This window comes from Trachurus japonicus, chromosome 21 (genome assembly GCF_045865225.1).
Source record: "Trachurus japonicus isolate A0001 chromosome 21, Traja_1.0".
Taxonomy (NCBI): Eukaryota; Metazoa; Chordata; class Actinopteri; order Carangiformes; family Carangidae; genus Trachurus; species Trachurus japonicus.
In genome coordinates this window covers 2,005,052-2,024,328 of record NC_140927.1, presented here as the reverse complement: position 1 = coordinate 2,024,328, position 19,277 = coordinate 2,005,052, and the positions used below count along the sequence as shown (strand labels likewise).

The window sequence follows — 19,277 nt, the reverse complement described above, 5'->3', positions numbered from 1 at the left end:
TTTGAGAAGCCTCCATGATATTTGCATTAGCTAATGTTACCTAAGGACTTTTTATGGGAGATTTAATGGAAAAATCTTTTTCAAAAATTGATTTATTATTATTTACTTAAAATAATGTTGGGTTGTACAATCTGCACGTATGTATCCCTCAATATGGAGTTACGTAGTGATGACGAAACATTTAGTAAAGAGAGTAATGCTATGATAATGCAATGTAAAAAGGATAGATGTTATGTAAGAGTCCTACTTGAGCAAAGGTGCTCTTGAACAGAGGTCAAATATCTCAGCCTCATTGACAGTATTGCACATTATATGCTAATGATAACACATTTGGTACTTTGTACTGTGTTGTTTCACATGTGCTAATGTACGGGCCTCACTGTTCATGTGTGCAAAGATTTTAAAGGAGCTATTGTAAGTTTTCTCCGTCATGTGGTTGAAACCTGGTTTCCTGCTGGGAGCAGGTGGTGGTGGTTGTAGCCTGAAAAGTGTTCTGGCCATCATCACCATTACAAGGCAGGAGGTTATACTACGCCCTCTGAGCAGCTCAGGGCTACAGTGAGTTGCAAAAGGCAAGTCACATGACAGGATGGTCCTAGCTGATCAGCATGATCACAGAGAAGAGAAGAGAAGAGAAGAGAAGAGAAGAGAAGAGAAGAGAAGAGAAGAGAAGAGAAGAGAAGAGAAGAGAAGAGAAGAGAAGAGAAGAGAAGAGAAGAGAAGAGAAGAGAAGAGAAGAGAAGAGAAGATTCTTTAAATTGTTCTCAACAATTCACCAAATACAGATTATACTGATTTTGTGGCAGCTAGACCATAGTTATCATAGGTAGACTGAATCTAATCTAAGATGTCGGGAAAGTGCTCTAATACAAGACACAGGGCGTGCTTCAATTCTAAATAACACTTCACTGCATTGAATTTCTTTCTGTGGATTCAAACTAAAAGTGCAGCTCAATGTGTGCTTGCAACAACTCGTCTACAAACACCATACCTCGTACAGGCCTGCATCAATCACTCTAATGCTGGAGTGTAATCCAGACTGAAGCAGATGTTGGTTTTAAAGCCATTAAATTGAGGTATCATAACAATACTTCATTTAACGGATGAGCAGAATAACAATAACCTAGATGAACAAAATGCCTCAGTTTCTCCCTTCTATTCAGTCCACAGTAGCAAAAACAACTATGGAGCCTGAAGCCAGGTCTGCCTCTCTTTGTTCATTGTTCCAGTGCAGAGCAGTGGTACATTTATGAGCCTTACTTTACAGCACAGAAACACTTGTTGTGGGAATGAAGCTATCATTTATGGGCTATTACTCACACGTGGAAGGATGAAGGGAAAATGTAAAGACAAAAATAACATTACATTACCTGTGTTTCAGCTTTAAAGGGATAGTGCAACATTTTGGCAAATTGGCCCATTGCTATAATCCCTATAGTGTTAGGAGTAGGTTCGTTATCTTTAATTGTTGGCGCAAATGCAGAGACTGCTTGCTGGAAAAACTGCCACAACGGGAACTTGCATCAGTGGTCATGCATGAATTTACCTCGAAAACAACTCCATCTCGTAATGTTCTGTTATTATCTCATAGTGTGGTGAATGTGCAGGTCACAACTTGTCCACCAGAGCGTTTTGGAGTTGTTGGATTGTGTATTTGATGAGTTTGATGAGGGAAACCAAGAAATTCCATAAATCTGAGCTCTGCTCATGGCTCTGCTCCACGGTTCTAAAAATACCTTGCACCGACAATTAAAGGTAATGAACCTACTCCTAAAACTATAGGGATTATGGCAATGGGCCAATTTGCCAAAATGTCAAACTATCCCTTTAAAACAGAGCATTTCTTTAAAATACATGTCTGACAAAAACGTTGCTTGGAAGGGCCATTGGGGTGATCAGAGAGAAAGAAAAAGACAGCAGGCTGGTATAGCTACATGATTGAAGTTTAATTTTCAACTCTGCACATCATCGGCACAAAATGGTTATTTAACTACTTGGATCATTATGCTCACATGAATAACCAGCGGTTTACAGCAAAATATAGTTTATTTACATGTAGCTCACTACTCCCCAGAACCCAATCAATGAAGGGTCATTATAAGAAAAAGGCCAGAAGAAAAAGAAAAAAAGAAAAACACTCACTACATAGTTTATTCTTAGTTTAAACTGAAAACGGCATTCACAGCTGTAGCGGAAAAGACACTGAGTGAATGGAATATCATCATTATCCATCACAAATGATCATGCCACAAGGACAAGCACAAATAGAGATCTCCAGAAGGCTCTGGTCTATTTAATGATGGATCACATTAAAGATTTACCATGATAGTACTTGCTCTTGCATTAGTGCCTCTGGCCATTTGTTATCTCTGTCCAGTAATAATGTTATGACGCCTTCTAACCTCTTGTGAAGGACTCATTTTGTCTCATCACAGTGTTTGTTGTCATCAAAGGTGGAAGTAATCTGAACAAGCAGCTGCGAGTGCTTCATTTCCTCCAGTCATCTACTGCTGACAGCTTCAGTTTCACAATTGTTTGGTTATTAAGAAGTATAGAAATAAATGTGGTGTCTGCTGTTCAGTCTATTAGAAATGAAGATGTTGTTGTACAAAACTGCTGTGACTGTAACATAACCTCAATCAATTCAATTATAAATAGACTAATTCAAAAGAGGTCTTTTAGTAAAGAGCTGGAATGAGAAGTGATGTTCAGCATCCAGACTCAACTTTGTTATGATGTCTGAAACGAGAGGACTAACAGCTGTCTGACTGTGTTAACACAATAAAGACATAAATGATGACATGTAATGATACTGCATCGGACCAATCAAAGAGATCAATGTCACACAACAAATTCTTACTGTTACTTATTACACACATTAATGACACGAGTTTATCTGTGGAAGTTTGAGACATTTGGTTTTGTTGCTCTGTTCTCAGTCTTCATGCAAATCGATCTAACAGGTCTAACAGTCTGTAGCTAAATACCAGTACTTAGTAGGTAGAATATGTACAGACCTTTATACTGCTAACCTTTCAGCCAACAGCAGCTGCCTGTTGCAGCCATTGAATATACATACCGTAAATATGGATGACATCATAGCTTGTGCAAAGTGTGAAGTGAAAACCTCCCTATTGACCCCACACAGTAGCAACAGGCTGCAGTAGAAGTCATATAGTCTAGATGGAAACAGGGGTCCACGAGCACATAGTGGATTTTTTTCCCCCACCTGTTTTTTCTTAATCTTTAAAGTGTCTACTTTAAGACTCTGACAGGTACCAGGATGAAAAAATGTCCCGTGGGGTTTATTTTTAACCCTTTACTGCACCTACCCCAAATTCGAAGCTGAAAAAACTGAAAATGAAATTGGCATAGCTCTTGAAGTAAACAACTCACAGAGACAAATTACAGTAACACATTTTTCTACACAATTTTGGGCCAAGGAAATCAATAGAATAGTTATTTTTTAAGTTTTCAACACATCCTGACTTGATTTTGGGACAAAAATATCAAAAATTAGCTGAAAATTCTAAAATCGTATGTATATTTTTATACCACAATCCTGTACACTGAATGAAAACATTTTGAGATTTTTCTTAATCTTTAAAGTGTCTACTTTAAGACAGGTACCAGGATGAAAAAATGTCCCATGGGGTTTATTTTTAACCCTTTACTGCACCTATCCCAAATTCGAAGCTGAAAAAAATAAAAATGAAATTGGCATAGCTCTTGAAGTAAACAACTCACAGAGACAAATTAACACATTTTCCTACACAATTTTATAATAAGCTCCTCCCCCTATCACCAGTTGGGATGTGAGTCAGAGAAATACATTTGAGTAAAATAAATCAAAGATGGTTTCTGTCATTTAAAGAAGCATGCATGGTATGTACCGTATGCGTTTTGATAAGTTTGAGTTTAGTTATTTGATACTATAAAACAAGAGTGTCACTTTATGATTGAACAGCTGCAATTGACAGTGTTTGACCTGGGTCAAGACAAGCAGGTATGGGCGGGTCCACTCCATTCCCCTCCCTCTACTGTACTAACTGTGCAGACGGGCTACGGATGACATCACCAGCATCAGACGACAGCGCTCATATCCTTAATGGTTTGGATTCTTTCTTTTTTTACATTATTGTAGAGTGGGATATAGACCCATAATCCATCTTCTAGTCACTGGACATATACAGCAGTTTGCTGGTTGTATTCTCTGAACCACTGTGATGAGAACTACAGATTTGATCACGTACGTCTTGTACAGCCCTGCTATCTGATATGAACATCTTAGGATGAGAGGTACTTACAAACAGGCTCAGTAAAGCAGAAATATCAAATCCATGGACACAAAAAAGAATGTATCTTTATGTAGTGTTGCTGCCACAAAAGAAAAATTAGACAACACGTGGAAAATGTGTCCTTCAGCAACAATGGTGTGGTTGAGAGCCATCACTCTTCCACAGGGCAGAGCCTGGGTTCTCATCTCCTGGTATTTAATTACTTTTTAAGAGTGAATATGACTCAATGTAGATCTACTGAGGCAAAGCTCCTTGAAGCAGTGCATCCCACAGGACGTTAAAAAGCTCCAGCAGCCCCACCTGCTCACTAATGCCTGCAGCCTCACCCTCAGCGACATCCAACATGACAAAGCTCCTCGTTAGAGAAGAAGGCAATTTTACAGCTTCTAGCGCGCCACGATCGATTCCTGAGGAGAGGAAGCTCGGCAGCATTCAGACCTGATTTGGATCTAAAGGCTCGAAATCTTTCCTTTTTATGTGTTATCATTCACTCAGTTTTTTAATTGTTGTGAAAGCATCAGTGCTGCTGCTTGACCCGGGGAAACATAATCAATAATGTTTTTATATAAAAGATGTCAGGGTCTGAATAGTGAATTTTGCTCCTTTTACTTTTACTTCTCATCGTGGTCAGTTTGTATACTTAGGTTTGAAACCAAATACCTGTAAACCTATCTCTGTGAGCATACTGTAACACACGGGCTAATGTTGGACTGCTTACGTGTAAAATCACTTTGGTGCCAATATATGAATAGAAAATATTGGCATGCCTGCTAGATATCAGCAGGTTAGAGATGTCTAACCTCTTGCTGTTTTCAGCACTTAGCTCCCAGCCCCTCCTCACTACAGAGTCGCTCATTACAGTAGGTTGGCTTGTTAATTAATGCTCTGTAAACAGAATAATGTCTAATTCTGTGTATTAAAAACTTAACACAGAAAGCAATGAAAAGTATCAGCTATTATAGTACTATCTGCCCAATTTCACGTGAATGCAGAATGAAAAATACGATTGAGTTGCTTGCGATATACAACCGCAACATAGATGGGAGTAATTCCTACACAATGTACCTTTAAAGGGACAACGAGGAGTTTTGGAAAGCGAAGTGTTTTCACACTACATTTCCCATGAGTCTCCGCACGCACAGTGAAATTCTTGGACCGGCGCAAGACGGACAAAACATTTGCCAAGAAGAATGTTTTCATTGATGGAGAATGTCGGAGGTTCGAAGACGATCAGATACCGTTGTAATTCGGACTGTAAATGTTGATTTCTGTTGAAGTTGGACACCAGTCTGTGGGGACTGACTGCATGTTGGAGCCTACAGTAGGTGGTCTTTAGAGGATCTCATTTTTCAGCCCAGGGGCTTGCCCTTTGGTCTAGACCTGCAGTTTGAGACTGTCACGATCTGCTCCAAGTGACTTTCTGCCTTGACCCTGTGTTTCCTGTTATACTAAAAAATGACTTCTTCGTGTTTCTGTTCTACTTCCTGTCTTCATTTTGTTCCTGTTTCTGGGATTGTCGGCCACGCCCTGGTGGCTCTCACCTGCTCCCAGTCAGCCCTGCTGTACCTCCCTTATATTATACAGTATATTTCTGCAGCTACCTCAATATTTGTCTGTTCATGTGTTGCCTCGTACTTCAGTTCCCTTGTGTGTATTTCCTGTTTTACATCCAATTCTGCAACTGCCAGCCTGTGTACCAGCCAGAGTGTCTCTGAGCCTATTTTTCTTTATTCAATATCAGCGCTGCGCTGACCTGCCTTTGTTTTTGTCTGCATTTGGGTCCAGAACTATAACACCCTCAATTTGTCATAATAATCACTGTTCATAATATGGGCCTACTGAGTCTCCTACAGAGTGAGTTTTGCTCTGCAGGAACACCAGCAACTCACACATCTAATCTCACCTCAAGCTTTTAGTGCTGCATGCTGTGTTTGAGTCTGGGACCATTACTGAAGTCTCTACTGCAAATGTGTCTGAGGTTTTGTTTCATCAACCTAAACTTCACCAGTTAAACGTCTACAGATACCTTCACTTAAAAAACCTTGCCATTTAAATCAGCACTTAAAAAGTGATAAAGTTGTTTGATCATGTTCCACAACTCTTCAGCCAAATGGTACGTGACCAAGTTGGAGACTTACGTTTTTTCAGTTTTTTAGCAGTTTGATATCTGTGCTCTGCACAAGGCGAGAGACAAAATAAGGAAGATATTCTTTTTTCATGTATTAGTTTATTTGTAATGGGACTTATTCATAACAATTTGTTGTAAATATGCCAGATTCAGCTCAAGAGCTAATTTCAATCTGCAGTCACCCCTCACCTATTATCTGGGCTAAGGTTCTGTCTCTACTTATTTTTTCTGTTGTCTGACAACAGAAGCAGATAAACATGTGAGAAAAGCTTCATTGTGAATTCAGAATTCAGTATTAAAACACTGCATATGTGAGTGGAAAAAAAGCAAAGAGAAAAAGAGCTGAAACCACCGGACACATGGCTGAATGTAAATAGGATCCAATGACATCAGTTGTTTACAACTGTTCCACAACAGTTTTCAACTACAGTACGTCCTCGGTTTCACTCAATGATTAATCTTCATTTGGTTCCACATCACCTCCTTTATAAATCTTTTCCCTACAGCCAGAAAAGGAAAACTCTGCTAAACCCACTGCACATCACCGTCCACATAGCAGACAAGGACAGTGGAGCATCCATCAGCTCAGAGTTGTAGCACTCAGGAGGTGATGGAGACCAAAACAGAGTTGAATGGATTTTTGAATTATTTAGTCCACTATTGTGGCAGCAACAATTCAGAATAACATACTAAGGTGATAATAATTGGTCCATAAGTGGCCACAAAGCTCAGAATAAGACCCCCCATTGAAACATCACTCAACCCCAGCAGTTTGTGCCAAGAGCAGCACATAAGTGCGTGTGTCTGTGTTAAGTATGGCTGTGTAAAGCAGATAAGTAAACACACCCACACAGTGGAACCTGTGATTTCCCTAGTGAGAAATGACACAATCCCCCTCTCAGACTTCAGCCCATTGTCTCCCAGACGGCCCGGTGAGTGCCGACTGTCACTCGCAGGAACACTCGCCTTCAGCTATGTTTGCCAGCGAGGGGGGCTGCGGGGCCGTTCAGGGCTCTTCAGATTATTGCTAAACTATGCAGCTGTCACTCTTGTGCGCAGGAGATGCCGGGGACACAAGGGAGGGATTGAGAGGAGGAACAGCGAGGCACAGTCATCGACCTGCCCAAGGAGCCTTGACAAATCCTCCCAGAGGTTTATTTTACAGTTGATAGTAAAAGGGTTTGAAAGGGGCCACCCAAGCGGCATAAACAGGCCGACAGGGAGTCGGGAGCTGTAGTCAAACACAATAAATAAGCCCCAATCGATTGGAGGCAGAGGTTCATGGGTGGCAATTGGGCTGTCGTGGAAGTGCTTGAGCTACGGCCCTGCTCTGGCAGATTGGTGGAAAGTGGCTGAGCAGGTGAGACAATCCAAGACCGAGGAAGTTATGAATCCTCAGCTTCTCCTCCACCGTTCCATTACATCTGGTCTCAAGAGGTGGTTTCATTTTTATGTCCTGCACTCCACCACCTGTCATCTAATGCTGCTCAGTGATTTCTCACCCGATTGCTGTGTAGTGACTCTGGTATGAGGCAAAAACAACATTTGTCCCTGCATGACTGATTAACAAGGAGCAGTGTTTGCACTTGACCAACGACACAAAGAGGCGTTGTAATTCAGGAATTCCCCCCTTGCACATGTTCTTCATGTGGTGCATTAACACAGCAGGTTATCTTTGGATAAGAACAAGATATAATTGGTTGCTGAGCGTCTTAAAGCTTGTTGAATTTGAACCCAAAAAGCTCTCGTTAATGATTCTCACTTCAGCTTCCACACAACCGAATGGAGAAGAGGAGAGGCTCTGGAACGGCACAGTTACAGGCCCAGACAATTAGAGGTGCTGTTGCTTCTCAACATGACATTTACCTTTGGTGAGGATGGATACGCCTGGTGTTTAATATAGACCTAGAACTTAATGAAGCTTTGGTGAAAGTTCAATAAGGAACCTCTTTTTCCCTTGTTGTTTCCTTCTTGTTCTGCCTTTTTCTTCTTCTTCCTTCTCTTCCTATTCCTTTACAACAAAGGTGAAGTGTTGACTCAAAGCAAAACCAAAAGCTCTCAGCATCATCCAGGTACAGTAACTGCACCTTCTTCTTCACTCCATTTGACACTTTGTTGTGCTATTGTTGTCTCTGAAAGGGATAGTTCAACATTTTGGCAAATTGGCCCATTGCCATAATCCCTACAGTCATAGCAGTAGGTTCGTTACCTTTATTTGTCAGTGCAAACTATTTCCACCAGAGTGTTTTGGAGTTGTTGGATTGTGTATTTGATGAGTTTGATGAGGGAAACCAAGAAATCCTATTAGCCTCTGTAGCGTAGCTCTGAGCAGCTTGCGGCTCTGCTCCGCCGTTCTAAAAATATCTTGCGCCGACAATTTAAGGTAACGAACCTACTGCTATGACTATAGGGATTATGGCAATGGGCCAATTTCCCAAAATGTTGAACTATGCCTTTAAGTTCAAGGAAGCATTTTTGGGGGGCTTTTGTGCCTTTAATTGGTAGGATAGTCAGAGGGAGACAGGAAATGGGGAGACAGATAGGGGGAATGACATGCAGCAAAGGGCCACCGGGGGATTCAAACCGGGGCCGGCTACAAGGAGGACTATAGCCTCTGGGGCGCCTGCTCACGACGCCCCCTTCCCCAGTCGATGCAATTTAACGTAGTACTTTACTGTACTTTCATATCTGTGGTGTGATTTTATCATAATGAAACCTGAAAAGCTGAAACTTTAATTTCATGGTTTGCACTGAAACTATGTCAAGTTGCATTTTCCTTAATAAAAAAAAGGGGGGGGGGACAACTACACAAAATCAAATCTCTAATCTCACATTTCTGATGACACCATGTCTGATTAATCATCTTTCTGATCAGTGCCTGGATCGTCTGCTTCAAATATTACTGCGCTCGTCATTTTGTATGTCAGACCTACTATTGCACAGCAGAAAACACCCCCTACCCCCGTCCTCCCCATCACCACCAAAAAACCCCAGGATGTTGAAGGAGACTCAGCCGAAAGTTTCGATCCACCACCTGCTGGTTTTGTTCCACCACTGCCCGAGGGGACACTGAGGGATCCTGTCTTATCTCCTGTCTTCATACGAACCAACCACCAGAGTCTTTATGTGCTGCTAACCCCAAGTAAACACTGTTATACACCAACCAATCACAGGACGGCTTTTTCTAGGGGAGGAAATCAAACTGTAGTCTATAATATACTTTATATGGCGACACATATAGCTGTTCTGAAATCCGTGCAGACATCAGGAGTCTACAAAGCAGTTTAATATCTCAACTAACTTTAGCAAATGGGTTTGTGTTTGGATCAGTGTGAGAGCTGCGTGGGAGGTGTCTGACACACAGATCAAACACAGAAGATTATTAAATGTACTTGCTGGAGCAAGACTGCACAAACATGTTGTTTACCAGCAGTCAACTCTTCTTCAAATAAGGATTAAAGTGTTGTTGTTCTGAGGTTAACTATTGGAACTTTTCTACATTAAAATATCTATTAAAAAATATATTTCCAACAATTCTCAAAACAGAGGATATGGTCTAATTCCTCCACATGCATGTGTTGTGTGTACATATTGTGGTTCCCTAGCAGAGGCTGAAAATGGATTTTCATCTAGTTTTAAGCCACAGACACTGTTTTCCACCCTGGTCATTTTCAGCACTAAATTTTAAACAGATGAAGGACTTTCGTCATCAGATGTCTGGATCTTAAGTTATCAGAGGAAAAAATGTTCGACAGCTCAGCTCCCGGCCACCAGAGACGTCCTGTCCTCCGTCCATGAATCACTGTGTCTGTGAATCACTGATTTTTAAAGTGAAACTGTTGTTTTTTATCTCTTTCAGTCCTCCTAGTCTGTTTGTTATGGAGGGGAGGACACTGCTGATAGTTTGCCTGCTGGTAAAAGTCTCCTGGATGTCTGGATCATAAGTTATCAGAGAAACAAAGGCTAGCAGCTCCTCCCTGATGTCCTGTCTCCATCCTACAGACATCTGTGCATGGTAAATAATAATAATAATAATAAAAACCTGAACGACACTGAAGGAATCCAAACAGGTAGAAGCTGAAAACACTGCTGGTGAAGACAACAAATCCCATGATCCCATGCTACCAAAACGTGTGCTTAAGTGCCCTCTAGGAGCCAAAACGCGCGCTAAAGTGCCCTCTAGGAGCCAAAACGCGTGCTAATGTGCCCTCTAGGAGCCAAAACGCGTGCTAATGTGCCCTCTAGGAGTCAAAACGCGTGCTAATGTGCCCTCTAAGAGCCAAAACGCGCGCTAAAGTGCCCTCTAGGAGCCAAAACGCGCACTAAAGTGCCCTCTAAGAGCCAAAACACATGCTAATGTGCCCTCTAGGAGCCAAAACGCGCGCTGAAGTGCCCTCTAGCAGCCGAAATGCGTGCTAAAGTGCCCTCTAGGAGCCAAAACGCGTGCTAATGTGCCCTCTAGGAGCCAAAATGCGCGCTAATGTGCCCTCTAGGAGCCAAAACGCGCACTAAAGTGCCCTCTAGAAGCCAAAATGCATGCTAATGTGCCCTCTAGGAGCCAAAATGCATGCTAATGTGCCCTCTAGGAGCCAAAACGCGTGCTAAAGTGCCCTCTAGGAGCCAAAATGAGTGTTAAAGTGCCCTCTTCAGTGGCAAGGACGTGCTATATATGCCCTTTTTTTTCTTTTTCGCCTCTGCCCTTCAAAAAATCTGTGCACACCACTGACATACACCACCTTTTCCTACTGTAACTTGTGTAATTGTTTGCTGGTCAGCACGTCCTGCTCTGTTTTTTCTAAAGTGTCCAAGCGACTCCTCTTTTATTATTATTATTTTTTGCCACTCTTCAGCTTCAATGCATGTCCCCTTTACAAATGGCCTACAAAGGTCAAAGGTCACAGGCCAAAGGCTGAAGGCGGCAAAAAAGGATTAAAATTCATTTCGCAAATGCCAGCGGCTGGAAAAAAAAAAAGAAGCAATCTAAAGCAATTAACCTCCTGAGCTGGACGTGACGTGTGGTCAACTTAACACGGATGTTCTCTGCTTTTAATTACTCTCCACAGTGACAGCGCCCAACCAGGATTAAAAGTTATCTGAAGGTAAAGTGGAGCAGCAGCAGCAGGAACGTGGCCACTTGAGAGATAACTGACATGGGTGCTTTACAACGGCGTGCATCAGAGTGGAACTCGGCGCTATCTGCAGCAGCTCCTCTCTGTCTCTGACACTAACAATTCAATTCATATTCAAATTCAAACTCAGGTAATTTTTGCGCTAGAGTGAGTCAGCAGTCAATAAAGATGTGAGTGAACGCGGCGGATGCCAGCAGACTGTGTCATGACCTCCCCAGTAATATTCAGTAAGTGTAATATTCCATTGTGAGGCTGTTGTTTACTGGGACTGAGCCGTTCTGAATTTTGAAGTAGTTCTGATAGACGCAGTAATGGAGACACAGAAAGCTGATTAGAATACGCTGGCTTTCATTCTCGGGGAATCATAATTACGTACTTAGTTCTGTTAGATTATTTGGAAATCACCTCAATTACCTGCACTTCACATTTGAATGTATTAGGTTTAAATATTACACCGCCATATCTCTGATGTAAGAAACACACAAACCACTCCGCGTCTGCTCTCATCAATATTTATACACATATCAATATTTATACAAACTTCAATATTCTAGTCTGTTGGTTATAAGTAGAGCAAAAACCTTGAGGGAGAGGGGCGGGGATGGAGTGAACATCCCACACAATTCCTACCGAAATAAAGCAGGAGGCAACAGTTTTCATAAAACACCATCAGACACAGAGGAATGTCATTACGTGTCTGTTGATTAAAAATCAGTCAGGGCCGTCAAGGGCTGTCCTCAAATCTCCGTTTCCTCCTCTCCCCAAATCATCGGTCTTTCTCTGTGCAGTTTGGAACAACACTAGGATATGCTGTAAGCCCGATAAAGGATTATCTGCTCAGCAACAACAAAACCCCAAAGGGTGGAACCTCCCAATAACCACAGCTAAAAACTGATTTAAAGCACAATTCGTTCCAACAGCTACAATACTCATTAACGCTGTGCATAATATAACATGGCAACAGTTATTTCTTCCCAATAATCAGGAGTGGATGGATCGAGTCAATTACACTGATCTCTGAGCTGAGAAAAATAACATTCTTTTTTCATTTTCATTTCATTTTCCCTGATGCTGCAGCATCCCTACAGTATTTCTCAATATACTGTATCAATTCTAATTTACTTTCAGAAAGTACGTGCAAAGATTCAGCTGATGCACACAAACAACGACTAGAAGGAATATGAAGGCGATAGAAAATAACAGTGTTCAGGCTTTTACTTAGAACTTTGTTTTCCCCAATTATTACTGGCGATTTCCAGCTGTTTCTTTTCTATGGCCTATTATAAAAGACATAACAACGGTTGTGCAAATGCTACTGAGTCTAAATGGCGATGGCTGAGACTTATTAAACCTGCAAAATGTTCATTTTTTGGCCAGTTGGCGAGACTTTTCATCACCTTTTCTTTTCAGTTGATGCAACAGTTGCTCACTCACTTACATTCAGTTACAGAGCAATCTGAGCTTTAGTTTGTACAAAGGGAAGGTTCATTCATGATGGCTTCCACAGGTTCACCTGGAGCTGCCAAAGCACAGATCAGTCTTTCAAAGGAGGTTAAATCGAAAGCAACTGGACTTAGTTATTTGTCTAGGAAGACGTTTAGACAAATAACTAAGTCCAGTTGCTTTCGATTTAACCTCCTTTGAAATACTATGACCTGGGCAAATGAGAATATGCACCGGCCCACAGGTCAGTCTGTTTCTCTCTGCTGATGCTTCTTCACATTTAAAGGGGACATGTTATGGAAATATCACTTTTTAAAGGCTCTTTGACATACAGTATATCTGGGTGTTTGTCTTTCCTTCTGGCCCCCAAAATGTGAGAATTGACAAAAAAAATCTGTAATGTTCAGTTGTCTTCCAGTGATGTAACAAGGATTTGAATTTGCATAATCCCACCCCTACCTGGTACCGGTAGAAGGGGCGGGGCAAGCAGTGGTTCATTTGCATTTAAAGGGACAGGCACTGAAACCAGCTGTTCTGAACAGGGCTGTTTAGAGAGGATGAAAAGAGCTGTGATGTTTGATCCTTGAGGTATTTTGACCAAAGCATGTCACAGACATGTCTTTAAGACACCTGGGAACTATTTTAATTTGTGGAAAGGGGACATAATATGTCTCATTTAACTATCTGACTCGTGTTAGCTTACACATTAGCACCTTCCATCGAACCTCTGTCAAAACAAAGTTCACTTTATCCAACTGGACTCCACAATACAAAGCAAAAGATATCAAAACACCATGAGATAGTACATAATCATCCACAGTATGTTTTTCTCCCTTAATCTTTTACTTTCCAGTTGTGTTGTTAAACGTGTTGTTTACCTTCTGTTACTGAGAGGAATCCATCCAATCAAACTACCTGCAGAAAAACATCTTCATCAAGCCTGGGCTTCATTACAGCACAGTCAGTTTTCTGTTTGGGGAATAAATGGTCTGTTTTCTCTCAGAACTGTGATTATTGAATCCTCAGACTGACACACAGCATATTAGACATAATTACTGTAAACATTTGTTGTGCATCAGCAAAACGTCTTTGCAGAGTGAATGCAAACTCCCCCTGTATTCAACAGATATGTTCACAGGAGGGAGCTGCTGTTCTTCTGCTGCAAATGATCCACTAACTTGGAGAAGCTGAAGTTGCAAAGTATATAAATGCACCAGTCAATGTGGCACTTCCAAAAAATTAAAAGATACATATTTCATGTTTTGTATTTTTAAGGAACGGTCAAAATAACTCAAATAGTATCATTTATAGAGACATTAGACAACTGTTCAGGGTTAAAGTGGCTTCATAGAGAACAAGAGAACAATGTAGATGATAGCGGCGGTGAGACTGAACAATGAAAGACACTTCAGCCTCTAGGGATTGTTGTCACGACGGAGGACGCGGCACAGAGACACTGATTCACACACTGTTCAATACTGAATCCATCATTTAACTAATGAGGATGCACAAATGACTGCCACAAGGAAACAATGGAAAGCTAGAGCAGATGACAAATAATGATAAATGATGAATGATCTTTACTGATGAGAGGGCTCCTTTTGTGTGAAGTTAGATTAGTTGATCTATCACAGTCATAAAGAAACACAGTGAGGGGGAAGTTTATCATCCTCAGATGCTTCTAGTCTGGTCTCTGTGTCTATCATTGTGGCTAATACACAACTGTCCAGAGGGCTCAGTGCAGTTACAGTGACAGTGTTGACCATGCAAACTATTTTTAGATTTTGTCATGAATAAATGAAGAAAAAAACAAACATATTTTACAGTTAAACCTTCCAGAAGATGAGAGATTTGTGTATTCAACTGTCAGTGTCCCATCATTCTTCTTGTAGATCACTTTCAGTCAGTATAGTTTTCATAGTTTGACATCGGATGCATGGACAGCAGAGTGTCAGTGACCCAGGCTTCTAAGAACCATGCTCATGTGAAAGATACACTGATGGTGCAACACTAAAAAAAGTTAATACTGAAGGATTTCATTATAATTATTATTATTTCTCTAACCACTTATCTGAAACTACAGTTCCCATTATGAATTACGTTTGATGTTAACAGGAAGTTTAATTGGTGAGGCTGCCTTAAGATACTATTCCCCAAGATTATGGAACAGCCTTTGCAATCATGTTACAGTAAGTATGCACCAATATTATCAACTAAAATAAATCCCAAAACATTCCTTTTTAGCTATACCTTTTATTTACTTACTCTGTCTATAATATTTTATTGATCTCTAATCACACTTGTTTTATTGTTCTAACTGTGTTTACCTTAATGCGCACTTTATATAATTATTAATAATAATTATATAAAGTGCACATTAAGATGATAGTGGTGGACAATAATTTATTATCCACCACTATCATGGCCTCTATACCTAGGGTATTTTGCTCTGTGAAGCACATTGTGCTTCCACCTGTAGTGAAATGTGCTTTACAAATAAAGTTTTGCTTTTGATTTTGTTAATCTTCCCATGGACTCATTGAGTAACCCACCAGGCTGCTGTGTAACAGGAAGGAAGTCAGGAAATCCATTAACCAACAACTCGTGTGTGTCACTGATGAAGCATCTTGATCGTCATGATGTATGGAGTGAAGTCACCGTATCAACGTGTGTATTGTGTTTGTGTGTTTTCTGACATACTGACAAATGGGTGCTGGGGATTTTGAAAATGTAAAGTGTTTTCATGAGCTGCAGCTGAAACTGTTCACCTTGTTGATAGGCTATAATTCAGGTGTGAAAATTTGACTTTCCACAGTTGTCAGATTAAAAAAAGAAAAAGAAAAACCTAGTGCGATTTCACTGTGCGTCAAGGTTTTGATATTTTCCTTTAAAAGAAGATACTCCCTCACTCCTACGTCAGGTTTCGTCCTTCATGTTTAATACATCCCACTGAAACTACAAACAGGTAGTCTATGTGTTTGATTAACCTTACAGCATTGAGCTGTAAATACACAATGAATTCCGATGCTGTGATTCAGACAGTGTGTGTCTGTGTGTGTGTGTAATGCAGAGGAGTTGAACAAACAGTGATGTAAGCAACTAAAACTGTTGCTTTGGTGAAAACATCTGATAATCACACTGTGATAATGTTTCATGTTTAACTGTAAATCACTGTCATCTGCTAAGGGAACATTTCTGTGAGTGTAATTGTGCCTGTAAATGTAAAAGAACACTTTTAGTACAATAAACAGCAGACTACTTTAGCTTTTCTGGTATGTTTCACTTAAATGTACAGTAATCCATGGATATAAAAAAAGGTGTTAAATTAAAGCTACATTAATTGACTTGTTAAATTGGTTTTATGTATTTATTGCAGGTGGCAGAGGAAGCTACATAAAGTGGTTTAGTGAGCACGCAGCTCCCTGGCTCTGGGCCTGGATGGCTCTACTTCATGGAGGGGAAAATTAATTCACAAGTTTATCAAGGTCTCTGCCAGGATAATGTCAGAGAGGCTGCACCTGCCGGAGCTCAGGAGGAGCTGCCAGACAATGAAAATAAACAATAAAGTAAAATCTACTACATGCAATGGAATGAGCCCAGGAGAGCTGCTCACACCAGACGAGCTGGGCTGAAGCAGTTCTGTAGGATAAAATATTGATCAGTCTTTCTTACTCCATCAGTAAAAAGAAAATTGCATCACGCAAGGGGTAAAAGTGAATTTATATGATCCAGCTTCCTCCTCCAGTTCCTGATCTGAAGTTCCCGTGCGTCCTGTTTTCTGTCAATATGCTGTTTATTCATGCAATCAGTGTCTGTGCCTGGCTGACTGTATGACTGAGGGGCTTGGGGAGTTCTGCCGCATGTATTTCTGTGTCTTCTATCGCTTTCCATCCCAGTCTGTCTCCAGTGGGGATTATCAGCCTCTGGTAACATCTGTGTCTCTCCCTTCTCATGTCAAATGATACCTGATGTCCGGCGGACCGAGACGCTGCTCATGTGCTCAGGATGTCCACTCCAGTGCTCACATACTATTTATTCAGCAGGGTTTGTTATTAGACTTTTTATCTGATGGTAGTTTTGGCACCTGTGCACCTAACAGCCTCCTCTGTGAGGTTTCTCTCTCTTTTTTTTGTCCTTGTGAGGATTCAATGGCTTGTTTTCTTTCTTTCTTTTTTAGTTTTTTTTTTAGTTTTTTCTTTGTATTTGAATTCAAGTAGTTTCATTCTGAATATAAACCTGAGTTAAATCATGGGTATGGAGGTACTTGACATTGATGTTTCTATGTACAAAGAAGCCTTGAGGGTTGATGCAAACAAAGTAAAATACACTGTACAACTGTTTACCTGTTTAAGAACACTTCCTTAACAGAAACTGTGTGTGTGTGTGTGTCAAAAGATTGGAAACATAACACTAGATCTGTCTTTATCCCTTCTACTTGTGGCAGAGCCAAGGTCGTGTTTCACTGCTAGAAATGGACGAACGAGCTCATGGTACAAAACAACATCGCAAATACACACACAAATGCACACCATGCACAATGGTTCAGAAATACCATACACACAATACAAACACACACCATCAGAGCTCTGAAATCTGTCTTGAACAAGTCGTTATTTCAAGGACATTAAAGCAGCAACCTACCAAGAAAGAGGATGGTCTGCTTCCTGGCCATCTTCACCTTTGGGCTCTCGTGCTTGGGATCCCTTTGAGTTCCGCTCACGGTTCCGTCGTGGGAACCCATCGGTCTCCTCAGGACCAGGATCATGGCTCGGCACATGACGGCCACGCAGATCAGCACGATCATGTAGACGATGAAAGCCACGAAGATGCTGACCCGGTACATCACCCAGCGCTCCTTCAGGTTGGTGCAGAAGGTCAGGTTCTGGGCGGGCCTATCCGCACGGACGGGGATGTGGCCCTGCGTTCCCGTGGCGACCAGCAACGGCAGGGCCACGAGCACCGACGCCACCCAGGCGAAGGCGATGAGGGCAGAGGTGCGTTTCCCGCCCAGGGCTTTGAAGCGAAACGGGTGGCAGATGGCGACGTAGCGCTCGAAGCTGAGCGTAGCCACGTTGAGGATGGTGGCGTAGCTGCACGCCTCGAACAAGAAGTTGTAGATCTTACAGGAGGCGTTTCCTGACCCGGACGAGAAGGGGAACCAGATGGCGCTGTAGAGCTCCACCGGCATGCCGATGAGAAGCACCAGCAGGTCGGAGCAGGCCAGGCTCACCATGTGGTCGGTCACGTTCTTCTGCAGGTAGCCATTCCGCTTCAGCACCTGCGTCACCCTGATAGTGACTGAATTACCCACGATGCCGGTCACCAGGATGAGACTGTAAAACAGCGTCAGGAAGATTTTGACGGGGTAGTTGGGTTCAAGTTCCCTCCAGTCCTTCTCCTCTGTCTCTGTCTCTATCTCCGTCTCCGTGTCCTCACTCATGGTTACGAGTGGTGAGCTCAGATTGTCCAGGTATTGATTTCGCCCTTCAGCTTATCAGTTGCTGTGGGTGCAGCCGCCGTGATTACAGCCGACTGAGCCAAGATCCAGAGGTGAGCGGACATATAACAGCTCACATTGAAATTATGCTAAAATCCAGCACGAGGCCACGAGCCCGGTCCATCTCCTCTCGCCCCCCGATGACGGTCTGGGACTCCCCAGAGTGTGCACAGGTCTTACTCAGGAGTCTGTGGCGTCACCTCAGTCTGTGCAAAGTATTAGTCAACATTCAACTCCCACAAATTTCCTCCTCCCTCCTGAGAGGGCAGGCCAGTTAAACATTAAACACCACTACAGGCAGCACGAGTGCTGAGGCCTGGTTTCACTCCTTATCAGCAGGACTCACTTACACAGAAACACGTTGTTTTACTTTCAGTTATAGTCAAGATTAAAAGGTGGTTAAAAAGTGCTGCAACTTGTAAAAAGGATAAGAAGAAAAGGAAACATTTTCCTAATTTTGACAAATATAAATCAAACTGAAAGACATTTACAAGCTTGGAGTTCTTATAAGATGAAAAATGGGGGAGATTTTACACATAAGAGATCATGAAAAGTGACACTCACCTTAAACATAGCAGAGAATATGAACCTAGGAAATGAAAACAACACAGTGGAGGCATGAGAAAGTTCGCTTTAAAAAAAAACAGACGGGGAAGTTGAAAAGTTGAAAAGGTCAAAACTGAAATAATCCAGGCATGGCTTCGTGGGCGAGGCGAACATTATTTTCCGCAAGGTTCAAACCACCGGACAACGTTTATCTACCACATTTACGTAGTAGATAA

General features: G+C 41.7%; 1 protein-coding gene across 1 annotated transcript in view; it reads right to left on the bottom strand.

The window, feature by feature from the left end:
• Positions 1-18,712, bottom strand: part of gpr39 (G protein-coupled receptor 39) — a 40,805-nt gene extending 22,093 nt beyond the window's left edge. Inside the window, exon 1 of the mRNA XM_085765378.1 lies at positions 17,640-18,712. Coding sequence (XP_085621504.1) covers positions 17,640-18,438 — 799 coding nt within the window. The 5' untranslated portion in view covers positions 18,439-18,712. The remainder of the gene's footprint in view (positions 1-17,639) is intronic.
• Between the last annotated feature and the right edge of the window lie 565 nt (positions 18,713-19,277).